Source organism: Prionailurus bengalensis, chromosome A3 (genome assembly GCF_016509475.1).
Source record: "Prionailurus bengalensis isolate Pbe53 chromosome A3, Fcat_Pben_1.1_paternal_pri, whole genome shotgun sequence".
Classification (NCBI taxonomy): domain Eukaryota; kingdom Metazoa; phylum Chordata; class Mammalia; order Carnivora; family Felidae; genus Prionailurus; species Prionailurus bengalensis.
The window spans coordinates 124,985,567-125,002,605 of NC_057354.1; the positions used below are offsets into that span (position 1 = coordinate 124,985,567).

General features: G+C 35.9%; 1 protein-coding gene across 7 annotated transcripts in view; it reads left to right on the plus strand.

Moving 5' to 3' along the window:
- PUM2 (pumilio RNA binding family member 2) overlaps positions 1–17,039 on the plus strand; it is a 100,988-nt gene that overhangs the window by 79,097 nt on the left and 4,852 nt on the right. For 4 of the 7 annotated variants that reach the window (XM_043604459.1, XM_043604464.1, XM_043604462.1 and 1 more), the window contains 7 exons: positions 5,732–5,999; positions 7,066–7,195; positions 9,348–9,482; positions 14,828–14,965; positions 15,771–15,896; positions 16,136–16,257; positions 16,792–16,984. In XM_043604459.1, coding sequence (XP_043460394.1) covers positions 5,732–5,999; positions 7,066–7,195; positions 9,348–9,482; positions 14,828–14,965; positions 15,771–15,896; positions 16,136–16,257; positions 16,792–16,984 — 1,112 coding nt within the window. The remainder of the gene's footprint in view (positions 1–5,731; positions 6,000–7,065; positions 7,196–9,347; positions 9,483–14,827; positions 14,966–15,770; positions 15,897–16,135; positions 16,258–16,791; positions 16,985–17,039) is intronic. The other 3 variants (XM_043604460.1, XM_043604465.1, XM_043604463.1) reach the window with 1 other exon arrangement.

Genomic DNA, 17,039 nt, shown 5'->3' on the forward strand with positions numbered 1-17,039 from the left:
AATTAAAAACTTTTCTGGGAGACTCAGTTCAACCCAGTATAGGCTGCCTTTTGGTTACCCCAAATTCCTCTTTGGCCCACGTGCAGAATACATTAATTCCAAGCCAGCATCCCCAAGAATTGTAACCCATCCTGTCGTCAGTTGAATGTCTAAAATCTCATCTAAATGACTCAAGTCTAAATCTCATCTTCTCTGTCAGGTGAGACACCTAATGTGGTCCATCCTGGGACAAAATTCTTCTGCATCTATAGACCTATGAAACTTAGGAGATAAATCATCTGCTTCTAGAATATAGTAGTAGCACTGGCATAGGATAGACATACCCACTGCAAAAGGGAGAAATTGGAAGGAATGAAGGACTTACAGTGCCAAGCAGGTCTGAAAGCCAGCAGGGCAAATTCCATTTGTTTCAAGGCCTGAGAATAATCACCTGTGGCATGATGCTCTGTACTTCGTATCTACTGCTGCCCAACCCCTGTAGCCTTTGCATCTGTGGCTCTGCTTTCAGAGTAGTTCTTAATTCATCCCATCTCTAATGCTTTCAGGCCAGGCTGCCAGTGTTTCTGTAGATACGAAATTCTTGAAAACATTGTTGGTCTCCCACTAATGTCAAGGGGCTGTCCATCTACACCCATTGACTCTGCATTCTCAGCATTCTGTCTAGATAAGCTAAGACTTTTCCAGATCATCAAGTGCTGGTTTTCTTTTGCTTAGGAGTTCCATTTTCAGGGGTGCCTGGGTTGCTCAGTTGGTTGAGCGTCCAGCTCTTGATTACAGCTCAAGTCAGCATCTCCGGGTTCGTGGCATCAAGCCCCGTGTCAGGCTCTGTGCTGACAGCGTGGACCCTGCTTGGGATTCTCTCTCTTTGTCCCTCCCCTACTTGTGCACACATGCTGTCTCTCAAAATAAATCAATAAACTTAAAAAAAATAAATAAATAAACAGTTCCTTCTTCAAATTATCTTAATCTTATTTCACCATAAGCAGCCCAGACACCAGACCACACCTTTAGCACGTTGTTTGGAAATCTCAGCTAAATCTCCATACCAGTTTTGCTTTCCACCCAGTTTTGCTTTTTTAACACATTTCAGTTGGGTTTCCCCGTTTCCAATAACATGTTTCTCATTTTATTCTGAGACCTCACTTGGAACATCTTTATAGCATTCATATTTCTACAAACATTGTTCATGACAACATATGTATTCTCTAAGACGGTAGCCACTTTTGATACGTGCCTTATATCTGTCTGAGCCCTCATCAGAATTGCCTTTAATATCCACGTTTCTACCAACCCTCTCTTCAAGGCAATTTAGGCTTTTTGTGAACACCTCCAAATTCTTTCAAACTGTACCCATTACCCAACTGCAAAGTCATTTCTTCATTTTTAGTCATTTTTTAATAGTAGCACATCACTATGAGTACCAAAATCTGTGTTAGTTTCCCAGGGTTGCTATGGCAGATTACCCCAGCTGAGTCACTTAAAATGACAAATTTGGGGGGAGGCACAATTCAACACAGTATATAGCATTTTGTCCAGAGTTCACTTCTCAGTGTCTAATAAAGAAGCCCAATAAATGTTTCCTGCCTTTTTTAAAGGACCCTCAGTGTCTAGCATACCGTATTATTTATGAATATTAAGTAATTAAATGGACTTTCTCAGGTAGGTGAAAAAAACTGATTATTTTGAACACATAAACCCTATTTAAAATGAGGTGCCAGAACTCAGGACAAAAAGGTCTGACCAATATTATCCTTTGAGGAATTAAGATTGTCATTTTAGACTTTTTTCCTACCACTCTGTATCATTGATTGTTTGCCTACTGCAACTAACTGGCCATCTTTGGTTATCATCTTACCATTTCCTGAGTTTTCTAGAGCCTTGTCTTCTGAAACCAGCACTGTCTAGTAGCCTATATGTAGTTGTACCCTTTTCAGGACCCCAAATCTACTAGGATTACCATTTCTATTTGAAATTGGTAGTTAACAACCTGCTGTAAAATGAATCCTTGAATAATCTTGAATTCTAATTCATTAGCCTCTAAACTCTTCTTCAGAATAACCTTCAGAATATTTTTTTTTAATAAAAATTATCCACTGAGGGTAATTCAGTAGGTTTTGAGTAAGTCTCCGGGAATCTGTATTTTCAAAAGAATACACAGGTCTGATAGGTTAAGCAGCTGCCATTCCAAATTTTCTGGACTTAGAAAAGAATGAAAAGATTAATCAGGTTTATTTATTTTCTGATTGTTACAGTTGTTACCGTTGTTTTTCTTGCCCTGTGGTTTTTCCCAGTAATTTTATAATCTTTTTTGTTTTTGATTAATAATAGGAAGGATTCTAACGCAATAGACTTCTCGAGGAAATTAATGAAAACTTATAAAATCATATTATTTCTACTAGGATTATTGTAAGATGCTTGCCTTCACTCGGTTGTCATGAGTGAACTTGAAAAATCCTTACACAAATAGTATGTAAAGGGCAGCACACTATTGTGTGAAGAGCTCTGTCCAAGAGTCCTGGCTGACTAGCTGCATACTGCATTTGGACCAGTGGTCTGTGACATTATAGCACAGATCTCCCTGTCCAAAATACATTCCTAGCCAAGTAGTGATTAAGAAGTGTAAATGCTAAGGGTGGATGTCAGTGATGAATTGAAGACGGTTATCCCTTTAACACATTTGGTGCAGAAACACCTCTGCTTATGGACTACCATTAGCAATGGTATGACCTAGATAGGCTATATGTGTGTTGTTTTTCATTAATTTTGGAATAATTTGAGACTTAATGGGGAAGTTGTAACACTGATACAGGAAAAAAAAAATTACAGCACACCCTTTATCCACATTTCAAAATGTTATTTTACCATGTTTGCTTTATCGTTCATTTCCTCTCTTCCTCTCCCCCTCTCTGCATATTCATTCCCCTTCACATCCAGTTTTTTTTTTCCTTGATACTTTTGAAAGGAAGTTGCAGACATACTGTCTGTCCGTTACCCATTAAATATATCCATGTATGTTTTCTGAAAATAAGGAAATACTCTTTTATATAACTACAATGATCAAAGTCCGGAAACAATGATATCCTACCACAATAAAAAATAAATTAGCCAACTTATTCAAACTTTGCCAGAGAGAGACTGGAGAGAGTAAGGATTAGGAAAGAGATTGATGTGGGGACTCACATGACACTCATTTGTCATGACTCTTTAATCTTGCACTGTTTCTGTCTTTTATGACTTAAACATTTGTGAAGAGCATAAGCCAGTTTTGTAAAATGTCCCTCAATTCTAAAATAGGTTTGGATGGCATGCTTTCAATATTTAGATAACCAGATTTAAAATGTTCAGTGTATATTACAATTGGGTTTTAAATGCTTATTTAATTTGTAAAGAAAGAAAGGTACCCTGCCCTGAGTGAATTTTTTTGTTTTGTAAATGAAAATACTAAGTAGATTTCCAGAACTGAAATTTTGAGGTTTCTTTAAAACTAAAGGCGGTTACACATCATGAGGCATTTTAAGTCGGCAATGAGTGCATCAGGAGTTTGGTGTTAGGGAGCTGATAGAATATAATCAAAGAATATCTAGACATGGGAGAGATTCCTTTTAGGTATTAGAAGGTATGAAATAAAATTGGCATAGTCATTTCTGGGGGTAAGTATATATTTTGAATTTGGTGTTGAAAATCTTCAGCGCATTAAGGGTAAAGAGGTGCAGGATTGGGCCTTATGTTTGAGGTAAGGTAAGCAGTGGTGCAGAGACAATAATGAACAAGAGGAGGAGAAGTGAACAATTAAATTAGGGGTCTTCTAGGAAATTTGAGTAATAGATTCAGAATAAGGACTCAATATTAGGCTGAAGAATTGAGAGGATGTACTCTAGCAGGATGCTTTAGTGTAAAGTGACCTCCAAGTGGCCTTTGAGTGAGACTTTATAATTGTTTGTAAAAACAGACTGGAATGATATGCAGAGTATCCCTACCCTACATAAAGGTTAAAGAATTGTTAGAGATTTGAATGGGCTAGTGAACAGTTGATAGAATTGTATAATTAGAAATAATAGTAGGGGCTAGAGGGTTAAGAGTATCAAGGAAATCAAGACAGTATTAAAACACTGAATTCTTTCACATTTTGGATTCTTTGTACAGGAACACTGGTATAGTTATATAGACCTGGCATGAATATGCGAATTTGATGTTAGTGGTTTTAGTGTATAAAATGTTCTGTTAAATTACACATTTTTAAGAAAGATAGTCTAGAATTGAACCTTAGGCAGTTAATGTTATATAAAATATTCATGAATATTAATGTGTACCCACTATCTGTCAGACATTCTTTTAGGTACCAGGGATCTAGCTTGTAGGTGAACATAATGTTGTGGCACTTACACTGGAAAGGGGACTGGAGAGTCCTGTGGATTATATGTATAATACTCTGGGTGGTGGGAATCACAACAAAAGCTAGGGCATTGGGGACTGAAAGTAAAAGAGGAACGCTTTAAAGCAGTTCACTCTCCAGGATTACAGTTGTCTTACTTTTTTCCTTGTGCCTGTAACTCTTTTTGCCATTCAGTGCCTCTGTATAACTTCACAACTTTGCACTGACAGTGTGTCCTTGGCATCATCTCTGCCCTGTGGTCTGGATTGTATATATAGCACTCCTCTACTTAGAGATGGTATATAATAGCTTAAAGCTGATGGTAGATTCTGTTTATCTGAGCAACTATATTTGCACGTTACGGTTTTCTATACATTTTTCTTTTTTAAAAGGACACTGTCAAGTACTTTTAAATGACTTTTGTAATAACAATTTCCTGCTTGTATTTTTTGTTTGTTTCTATTGACTGCCCTTTAATTTTCTTGTTTGGAATGGGATATAATAAGTTAAAGAGGCTTTTTATGTGTCTCAAATGATCAACATTAAAGCTCTAGGAAAAATACATTTTGTTTATTTCTAGTTCTTGTCAGTAAAATAATAGTATTTTATGGAGAGTATTCCTTTAAAATTTTTAAAATACTTTAAGATGTAATGGATTTATTTTCTTTAAGAAATGGTTTTTTGTGGCTTCTGGCTGGCTCAGTCAGAGCATGCAACTCTTGATCTCAGGGTCATGAGTTTGAGCCCCATGTTGTGTGTAGAGTTTACTTTTTTAAAAATCCGTTTTTCTTTACATAGAGGTATATGTATTACCTAATGCATTTTTAAAAATACAGTCCAAAAAAGTACAAATTTAGCCCTCAGTGTTCCATGAACACTGCAAGTAAATTTCAGCCCAACTGTATTTCAGTGGCTTCAAATCTGAGTTTGCTTAGCTATTTGTAACCTTGTTAATAAACTGGAAATTTTGTTGGTAGTTTTAGTATTCTGGTATTGATATTAGTATGTATGACATTACTTGCTATAATTATGTTTTAAACTAAGCTTCCAAGGACAAATACAACTTTTATATATGATATTAGGTGTTATGATTATGATTGAAACTAAACTGCCAAGAACAAATACAGGTTTATTTTTCTCATCTTTTCTAGTCTTTTTTATCCCCCAGATCCTGTAGTCACACACAATAAGTAAATGTGTGAGATTTTCCCTCCAGTTTCAATTTCCTGTTAAAACATATAGGAATTAGTGGTCAGTGGAGTGGTTATTTCTTTATTGATTGAATTTTAGTGTAAGTAACTCTTATTTGAGGAATGGCCTTGTCAAAAATATTTGCTGACCACAGCTGCTTTGTTGTAGGAGGCCTGACAAATGGTAGTGGTCGATATATCTCTGCAGCGCCTGGAGCAGAAGCAAAATACCGGAGTGCTTCAAGCACTTCCAGTCTGTTCAGCTCCAGCAGCCAGCTCTTTCCTCCTTCCCGGCTTCGGTATAATAGGTCTGATATTATGCCTTCCGGCCGAAGTAGATTATTGGAAGATTTCAGAAACAACCGCTTCCCAAACCTTCAACTTAGAGACTTGATTGGGCACATAGTTGAGTTTTCTCAAGACCAACACGGTTCTAGGTAAGTGATTATGGTTTAGGATACTGAGCACTGTATTTTTGCTTTGAAAATTACTGCCTTATAGGAATCTAAAATTTTCTTGACTGGGATCATTTAAGGAAATTTTTACAGAATAAAGGCCCAGTAATGGATTTCTTCTTCGCTATTAGGACATATGATAAAAATAAAGGTTTTTTAATTATTTATGGTTTCCCAGTTTTCTATAATGAGAATACTTTTATAATGAAAATATAGGAGTGCCCTTTTTTTGGGTTATTTTTATTACATTGATTCTGAAAACACTCAACTTTAATTTTCCTTTGAAAAGAATGCTCTGAATTACATTTGTGGATGTAAATGTCCCTGATGTAGACCTTGTCTAAAAAAAAATTTTTTAAAGAAGGTTAAATGCTTTTGTGTTTGTATTTGTATAGATTTGTATTTGATGTGATATGTCTTAAGTTGAAACATTTCACTTTTGTTTTAGAAGAATATGGTGACTTTGTACATTAAACATAATGTTCTCTTATAGTACTTAAGGTACATGTAAATTAGTGTTCTCAAGATAGAACACAAAAAGGAAAATAGAATTGTAACACATTTATTAAATTTAATTATTATTTCCTTTTATAGTTTTATTTTATCTCCCTAAAGTTGAAAATTCCTTAAGAGTAGCACATGAACCTTGTGTCATTCACAATGGCTAGGAATTCGTTTGTGTTTGATGAATTTATTTCTAAGGGTTTCTTTCATTAGGCTCTAAACTTAAATATTTAATACTATTATGAAAAATGTATGAATAACCAGTAAAATCTAGTTTTCTTCATTGATTATAATGCAGATTATAATATATCGAAATGTCTGCCTAATAGTTAGTTTAAATTAAGGCATTACAAAGAAATGCTTCATAGCTTTTGCCTTTTTTGCTTTAAATTTGCTGTTCACAGTATTAAATGTGTTAGTACTATTCCTGGAAGTAATTTTATGTGTATATACGTGGGGGTGTGTGATACTCAAGTCAGATACAGATTTTGCAGGAGCTTATTTTCAATGTGCTGTGATGACATATAAAATGTTTCCTATATAGATTCATACAACAAAAACTAGAGAGAGCTACTCCAGCTGAGCGACAGATGGTATTTAATGAAATTCTACAAGCAGCCTATCAATTAATGACAGATGTTTTTGGAAACTATGTTATACAGAAATTTTTTGAGGTAAGCACATATACATATTTGTACATCCAACTATATTGCTGAATGCGTAGAAAAGTTCAGAAAGTTGGGTAAGAGTCATTTTCATATAAAAATATATGCACTTGGGGAAAAATATTTTGCAAAGTATGTATCTGACAAAGATTTCATATCCAGAATATATAAAGAACTCCTAAAACTCAACAAGAGAAAGACAACTCTATTAAAAAATGGACAGGAGAGGGGTACCTGGGTTGCCCAGTTGGTTGAGCATCTGACTTGGGCTCAGGTCATAATCTCGCGGTTTGTGAGTTTGAGCCCCACATTGGGCTCCATGCTGTTAACTTCATTCCCGCTTTGGATTCTCTGTCCCCCTTCCTCTGCCCGTACAGAGAGAGCTTGTACTCTCTCAAAGATAAACATTAAAATAATATAACAGACAGGAGGAGCACCTGGCTGGCTCAGTTGGTGGAGCATGTGACTCTTGATCTCAGGGTTGTGGGTTTGAGCCCCGTGTATAAAGATTACTTTCAAAAAAAACAAAAAAGAAAAGAAAAAACAAGAAAGAAAAATGGGCAGAGGACCTGAATAGACATTTCTCCTCAGAAGATATACATGTAGCCAAGAAGCACATGAAAAGAAGCTCAACATCCTTAGTCATTAGGGAAACGCAGATCAAAACCACAGTGAGATTCTACGCTACATCTACTAGGATGGCTTTAGAGGGCCAAGGGGAATAACAAATGTTGGTGGAGATTTGGAGAAATTGGAACCTCATACGTTGTTGGTAGTAATGTAAAATGGTGCAGCTGTTGTGAAAAAGTTTGGCAGTTCCTTCAAACTTTTCTTTTTTTGAGAGAGAGCACGTGTGAGCAGGGAAAGGGACAGAGGGAGAGAGAGAATCCCATGCAGGCTCCATGCCCAGTGGAGGTGGCATGAGGCTCAGTCTCATGACCTTGAGATCATGACTTGAGCCCAAATGAATAGCTGGACACTTACCCACCTGAGCCACCCAGGCACCTCGGCAGTTCCTTAAAAAAAAAGAACTAAACATAAAAATTACCTTACAACCCAGCAGTTCCACTCCTGTATACCCAAAAGAATTGAAAACAAGGACTCAAACACCATTTGTTTCCACATTATTCACAGTAGCCAAAAGGTGGAAACAACCTATATGTCCAACAGATGAATGGATAAATGTGGTATATGCATACAATAAGAATGTTATTCAGCCATGAGGAATAAAGTTCTGTTACATGCTACATCATGGATGAAGCTAAGTAAAATAAGCCAGATGTAAAAGGACAAACATCATAGTGTTTTTCTTATATGAGATAGCTAGAACAGCCAAATTGATAGGGGCATAAAGTAGATTAGGGTTTTCCAGGTGCTGAGGGGGGGTGGGGGAGTGGGGGGGTTACTGCTTAATGTATGCAGTGTCTCTGTTTGAGGCAACGGGAATGATTTGGAAACAGTTTGTAGTGATAATTGCACAACATTGTGAATTAATGCCATTGAATTATGCACTTAAAAATGGTTAAAATGACATTTTATGCTATATATTTTATCACAAAAATATTTTTAAAATATATGGGCCTACTTTAAATGAGAAGTTTAGTAGTAATCTGATTAATATTTGAAAATATAAAGCATTGAGAGTAAATCTTAGATGAAGAAATTAGTGATAATAGTATAGTCTTTATTTACATTTGTTAGATGTGTCATGTATTTTGTATTTTATCTAATTTTCAGTTTACAACTAAGTATCTCTGTTTTACTTAAGTTTCCTCCACAGTTACATCAGAATATAGTTTGTCTGAATGTAATTTGGTCTGAATGCATGGTCAGAAGTTCATTACGTTAAAGATGAGGGGATTTTATTTGTTTAAAATGAAATGTAATGCTGTTTACTTTAAAAGAATTACAGGTGATCAATATATTAGTAAAAAGGAAATTTTAGATAATGAGACTTAACCCCCCCCATAAAAGTAATGCAGTTATTTCAGGCAGTTCTGGATTTATCTTAATTAGCTTTTACCTAAGTCCTCTTCCCTACATGATTACAAATTGTGATATTTTAAAAATAGAATGAATAGGCCACAAACAGTGGGTTATTCAGGTTTAACAAAATTAATATAATGGTTATTTTTATTAATACTGATTTCTTTTCTATCAGTTTGGGAGTTTGGATCAAAAATTAGCTCTCGCCACTCGTATTCGTGGGCATGTTCTGCCTTTAGCCTTGCAGATGTATGGCTGTCGTGTTATCCAGAAAGCTCTGGAGTCTATTTCATCTGACCAGCAGGTAATTGTAAGTTAAGACAAACTTTTTGTATTTTATTCAGTTTTTAAATTATTACTTTATATTTCCCCAATTAGAATAAAATACTTTAAATAATCTGTCTCAAACAGTACGTTTTAATTACATATTATACTATAGATCTTTGATCTGTCTGTCCTCTTCATTCTCTTCAACATCTCTTCATCTTTAAATGAAGATAATTTGAGGGCCTGCTGTGTGGGAAGCAAAATGCTACACTTGCTTATTTGATTACCTGTAGTATCAGGAATACCTTTATTGTTTCCAAAATGTATTTGGATTGTACCACTTTTTTTTTTTTAAACTTTTTTTAAATGTTTGTTTATTTTTGAAAGAGAAACAGAGACAGACACAGAATCCAAAGCAGGCTCCAGTCTCTGAGCTGTCAGAGCCCGTCGCAGGGCTCAAACCTATGAACTGGGAGATCGTGACCTGAGCTGAAGTCGGACACTTAACCAACTGTGCCACCCAGGCACCCCAGATTGTACTAAATTTATAACCACAAGAATAAAATTTTCTTTTTTCAATACAGTGCTTTTTTTTTTTTTTTTTTTTTAATTCCAGTTTACATAAAAACATAACGCTTCACAATTTGTGTGTCATCCTTGCACAGGGGCTATACTAGTCGTTGTATCATTCCACCTTTTTTTTTTTTTTTTTTTTAATGTTTGTGTTTGAGAGAGAGCGTGAGTTGGGCAGTAGCAGAGAGAAAGGGAGACACAGAATCTGAAGCCAGCTCCAAACTCTGAGCTGTCAGCATAGAGCCTGATGTGGGGTTCAAACTCATGAATCATGAGATCATGACCTGAGCTGAAGTTGGATGCTTAACCAACTGAGCCACTCAGGTGCCCCTGTACCATTCCACTTTTTTTTTTTTTTAATTTTAATGTTTATTCATATTTGAGAGAGAGAGTGTGTGAAAGTGAGCACAGGGGAGAGGCAGACACAGAATCTGAACTGGGCTCCAGGCTCCGAGCTGTCAGCATAGAGCCCGACACGGGGCTCAAATTCAGAAGCTGTGAGATGACCTGAGCTGGAGTTGAATGCTTAACTGATTGAGCCACCCAGGTGCCCCACCATTCCACTTTTAGTGTATATGCTGCTGAAGCAAGCACAGGTAAAAAAATTTTGTTTTATTTTTTCCATAAATCATGAATAAGACATTTTAATGAGAAAAAAAAATCTTGTGTTTCTATTCTAAGACACTCAAAACTAGTTTTCCCTGCCTATCCTTTTTTTTTTTTTTTACGTTTTTTTTTTTTAACGTTTATTTATTTTTTGAGAGACAGAGAGGGACAGAGCATGAGCGGGGGAGGGGCAGGAAGAGAGAGAGTCACAGAATCCAAAGCAGGCTTCAGCACAGAGCCCAACCCGGGGCTTGAACTCAACCGTGAGATCATGACCTGAGCCGAAGTTGGACATTTAACCGACTGAGCCACCCAGGCACCCCTCTGCCTGTCCCTTTTAGCTGTAACTTTATTTATAACATGCAAGAAAGACCAGTTTAAAGATTTTTTTTTTTTTAATTTTTTTTTTTCAACGTTTATTTATTTTTGGGACAGAGAGAGACAGAGCATGAACGGGGGACGGGCAGAGAGAGAGGAGACACAGAATCGGAAACAGGCTCCAGGCTCTGAGCCATCTGCCCAGAGCCCGACGCGGGGCTCGAACTCACGGACCGCGAGATCGTGACCTGAGCTGAAGTCGGACGCTTAACCGACTGCGCCACCCAGGCGCCCCAAGATTTTTTTTTTTTTTTTAAAGCTTAAACCTTTTTTTTTTTTAAAAGGTTAAACAACCAGGCTAGCAAAAAGGTACTCAATACATACTTTCCTTATATCAAACAAGCTAATATTTTAGTACAGTGTAACTATACAAAATGTATAAAATAGAGATATGTTCACAAAGGAAACTGACAGTTTCAGAAGAGATTTGAAAAAAAAACATGCTATTCTCATTGGTTATAGTAACTCTAAAATGATTGTAATGTTGAATCGGACTTAGTTTACAAAAAAGTCACACACACACACAAAATATATATGTATATGTACATATGTATATATATAAAGTCCCCAAGAACTATGGTTCCTGTAAAATACTAATAGCCAGGTACTAGTGTATAAAATGTGAAGTTCTGGGGTTCCTGGGTGGCTCAGTCGGTTAAGCATCCAACTTCGGCTCAGGTCATGATCTCATGGTCCGTGAGTTCAAGCCCCGCGTCGGGCTCTGTGCTGACAGCTTGGAGCCTGAAGCCCACTTCAGATTCTGTGTCTCCGTCTCTCTCTGCCCCTCCCCCATCCATGCTCTGTCTCTCTCTGTCTCAAAAATAAATAAACATTACAAAAAAATTAAAAAATAAAATAAAATGTGAAGTTCTGACATTGTATTCATTTTTAGGAAATAAAAGAAAATCCAAAACCATTTTCATTACTGTTGAAAGTCAGATATGCTAATAAGTAACTTAGCTATGGCCACTGTCACCTATGTACAGCTATATTTAAATTGAGCGGACAAGTGGATACAAAGCTTGTCAACTGGGGACTGGCACAGTTAAGAGAACTGTACTGGGTCTAGGAGAGGTCTGAAGACATGAAACCACCCATCTACATAATTCACATTTCTGCCCCAGCATTACCCTCCCTCATAAGGTTTCACAAAATGCCAGTGCCCAGCAGGAATCATAATGCTGCAAGGTAAGAGTTTCCCCAGACTTCTTTGATGTTGGCCTATAGGAGAATATTAAGCATGCATCGGCTAAACAAAGTCAACCCACCCATCTGGAAAACTGTGGTGCACGGTTTCCTTCCATTCTGGTTGTACTAGAAAGTACTCCAGTTTTTAAATGGAGCCAGATTTATATGTTAGCTCTGTAAAATATTGAGCTACTGTAGCAGCAAATATGAAAGTACAGAAACAAAACCAGTTTTATTTAAAAATTTATTTCTGTGACCTTAAAACAATCTTTTCCTTCTTATCTGTTTCCTGTAACCAGACATCAATTTCTTCAAAGGATAAAAAATTTAAAGCCAGTTGCATTCTATATGCCAATTAGAAATTATACACATAAAGTTCTTAAAACTTTCATTCAATAGGAAATTAACCTAAGAATTCTGTTAACAAGATTCACGATTCTTTAAAGAGAAAAGAGAACACCTGTAAATGGGAATATATCAAATTTTTGGATGGAAGAAGTCTTATTTTAAATCAAAAAAGGACTGATGTAATTTCAGTCATACTCTGGGAATCTTTTGGTAATTCATCAAAATAATTTTTAAAATTATTTGAAATAGACAAGAATATTAAGAGTTTGAGAGTACATGCTGATCTGCTAGATTTTTGAAAATAAATTGTGAAGCATCACTAATTAGTGTGGGTTTCACGTGAAATTAAGCAGACCTTAGGAATTAAATTTATAACCCTAAATAGATCACTATTTTCTATATAACTAGCTTATGTATTACAATGAAACATAGAGTAAAGGAAATAATTATTTCTTTAAAGGTGTCAGTAATTAGTAAATTTGGAAAGAGATCAGCTTTGATTCTCCACCCACATATATTATTGTATAATAAATCCCAGAATTAAAAACAGTCATAACATGTATGGATGAATATGTTTGTATGTGTGCATTAATCACACCATTGAAAATTTGTGAGAAAATAGCATTACTCTGGAGGAAATCCTGAGTTTTAGAATAATTGAAGATATGTCACAATGGAACAAGATGAACAGATTTTGATTATTGTAGATGCTTACACAAATGCTTGATCCTAAGTCTCAAACTGGTATAGATAAAGATATTTTGGGCATGCCAGGGTGGCTCAGTTGGTTGAGCTTTCAACTTCTGCTCAGGTCATGATCTCGCTGTGCCCTGTGATGGGCTCTATTATGACAGCTCAGAGCCTGGAGCCTGCTTCGGATTCTGTGTCTCCCTCTCCCTTTCTCTCCCCCTCCCTTGCTCATGCTCTCTCTGTCTTTCTCTCTCTCAAAAATGAATAAACGTTAAAAAAAATTTTTTTTTTTAAATAAAGATATTTTAAAGAATGAGATCTTGTCAATTGCAGTAACATGGATCAACCTAGAGGGTATTATACTAAGTGAAATCAGTCAGAGAAAGGACAAATACTGTACCTATGATTCCAGTTATATGTGGAATCTGATAAACAGAACAACAGACTCTCAACTACAGAGAACAAGTTCTTGTGTGGATAGCAGGATGGGGAGGCAATAGGTGAAAGGGATTAAGAAGTATAAACTTCCGGTTACAAAATTTAAGTCACAGAGATGAAAAGTGCACCATAGGGATTATAGTCAATAATGTAATAACGTTGTATGGTGGCTATACCTTATTGTGGTGCACATTGTGTAATGTGTATGATTGTTTAATCACTGTTGCACACCTGAAACTAATATAACATTGTTGGTTACACTTAATAAGTAAATGATAAAGACTTTAAATGTCTTTAATACTTGAAAATATAAAGCACTGGGAATAAGCCTTAGAGAAACCTGTTAATGGTATTGTTTGGATTGTGAACTAAGTAACATTTTATTTTGTTATTTAGTTTATAGTTAAACATCTGTGTTGTATTTTGGCTTAACAGAATTTCTCTACAGTTATTCAGTAGGTAGTAGGTAACTGGGAGTAGTAGGTAGCTGGGAGTTCTTTGGGTGAGAAAGATTGTAAATGTGAAAACCTTACGAGTAAGCAAAGAAATACACATGAAAGGGTCATTTTTCCTGGTTAAATGAACAAAAATCTAAAATTTCCCAAAGATTTGTCCCTGAAGAAAGTGTCACATAATAAAGAAAAGTTATATTAAATGAGTTCTTTAATATAAGCTCATTAAAAAAAGAATTAAAATGTCTGATTTCTTCCTGTCATTGAGATAATATGTGAAAGTCACATAGCCCTTAAGTGCTCAATTCCTTACCCTTTCCCATGCACTTAATAGACTCATGTAGGTATTAAAAATTATTTGAAGGAAAGGGAGTGCTAAGCAGAGAAAAAGTATAGAATTTGGAATTATTTGTATATGTATATTATAGTCAGCTGAGAAAGTTGTGTGGAAGGTATACTAAGTGAAGAAAGTCATTTAAATATGGCAGGTTCAGGATCCCTAGGTTATTTTTTAATAAGTGTCATTTACATTGCAGTCCTACGAAATGTTTTGGTAACCATCTCAATTTCTGTTTGGAGGGGCAGGGAGTATGGATTTTAAACTTTGATATCTAAAATATTGCCAACACATTTTTGAGTATACTTTTGTACTCTTTCTAATCCTGTTAACGTTTCTTGATGAGGTAATTTTTTAAATGTCATCTTCTCTTTGCAGAGTGAAATGGTAAAGGAGCTAGATGGTCATGTACTCAAATGTGTGAAAGATCAGAATGGAAACCATGTTGTACAAAAATGTATTGAATGTGTTCAGCCACAGTCACTACAGTTCATCATTGATGCTTTCAAAGGACAAGTAAGGTTTATTTTTGTCTTCTAATTAGCAGGGCATTCTTTTAGCATTGGAGTGTTAACACATTTTTCCTAAGTCACAAGATTATAATACCCAGTAATGACAGACAAAAATAGGAGACAAACTGAATGTACAGTGATTTCTGCCTCTTTAATAGAGTGCGTCAATAGATAGCTTCATTTTTTTGAAGCTGAAATATGTGGAAATAAGAGTTCAGTTGTATTACTTTGTTTTGTTTTTAATTTTTTTTTAATCTTTATTTCTGAGCAAGAGAGAGAGTGTTAGCAAGGGAGGGGCAGAGAGAGGGAGACACAGAATTCAAAGCAGGCTTCAGGCTTGGAGCTGTCATCACAGAGGCCAGTGCAGGGCTTGAACTCATTATCTGTGAAATCATGACCTGAACTGAAGTCAGACCCTTAACCGACTGAGCCACCCAGGCACCCCATCAATTGTATTACTTTGGGATCACAGCTATTAGAATTAGAAACCCAACAGTGTTCTCCAGATTTTTCAGGGAGAAGTAAAGGAGGGAAGAAGACTTAAGACTGTACAGTAAAACACAGAAAATAAATACCAATTAGTAACTAATACATATCTGGTTAGGTTCCTTTTGATCAAAATATCTGTTAGCTCCTGAATTGAGCACCTCACTTTCCAGTCTTTACCAATAGGATGGTAGTCATATTAGAGGTGACTCCCCACCCTTCTATTTTAGATTAATTCAGCATGTCATCAAAAACCTGTCTGCCTCATAGAACTTCCCAGAAATGCCAGATAAAGTAAATGTATTTCTTGCACTTGTCTTAAGGTGTTTGTACTTTCAACTCATCCTTACGGCTGCAGAGTGATCCAGCGCATCCTCGAGCATTGCACTGCAGAGCAGACTTTACCTATCTTAGAGGAACTCCACCAACATACAGAGCAGTTGGTACAGGTATGAACTCCGTGATAGTTGTCAATGTTTATGTGTTTCTGACAGTGGTTCAGAATATAGGGAAATGAAATTTTTCCTAAATTGACACACTGTAAAAACACACAGTAAGACAAAAAAGCTTGGTGTATTCTCCTGACTATATACTACTGGATCTTTAGAAAAATAGTATCTTCTTAAAGAATAGTCATTATTTTTAAGGGGTGACTTAAGGAAAGTAACTTGTAAACATCTGTACTTAGGATCAGTATGGCAATTACGTTATTCAGCATGTCTTGGAACACGGTCGACCTGAAGACAAAAGCAAAATTGTTTCTGAAATCCGAGGAAAAGTCTTAGCCCTGAGTCAACACAAATTTGCCAGGTATTGCAATATTTTCTAATTCCAAGGGTCAGTTCTTTCAACTCTTTTATTAGTAAACAAATGCATGTAGAATATGACATTCAAATATAATGTTTCTTTTAGTAGAGGGAAAAAGCACATACAGACTATTCCTTTTATTCTTGAATACTCCTCATGACAAATCCATCTGCCTGTGTATATTCCATTTTTGAAGTCTGTATTCAGAAAATGAATGGTCTCCCCAAACCTATAAATGGAAATTAGTTTAGTGCTTGTTAATGAAAGTCTCAGACCTTACTAATGACTTAGTCTTTAGTTTCCTCTTTGTAATTTTAATTTTAAGAGGCATGTAATTACACTTGTGAATATCCAATATGGGTTCCTCTATAATACTAATTCTTTTTTGTTTGTTTGTTTTTGAAAGTAAAGGGTAAGAGAATACCATCTTCACTCTTTTGTCTTCCAATGTGTTAAGCAAGTTCTTTTAAAACCAAGGGAAATTTACTATAAAGGAAAAAGTAACAAAATTTTTTGTGTATATACTTGAATTTTTAGCAATGTAGTAGAAAAGTGTGTTACCCATGCCTCCCGTGCCGAGAGAGCTTTACTGATTGATGAAGTTTGCTGCCAGAATGATGGTGCTCACAGTGCCTTATACACCATGATGAAGGACCAGTATGCCAATTACGTGGTTCAGAAGATGATTGATATGGCTGAACCTGCCCAGAGAAAGATAATCATGCATAAGGTAATACAGCTTATAGCACTTAAAATAGATGATTCAATTTGTGTGACTTTCAGGA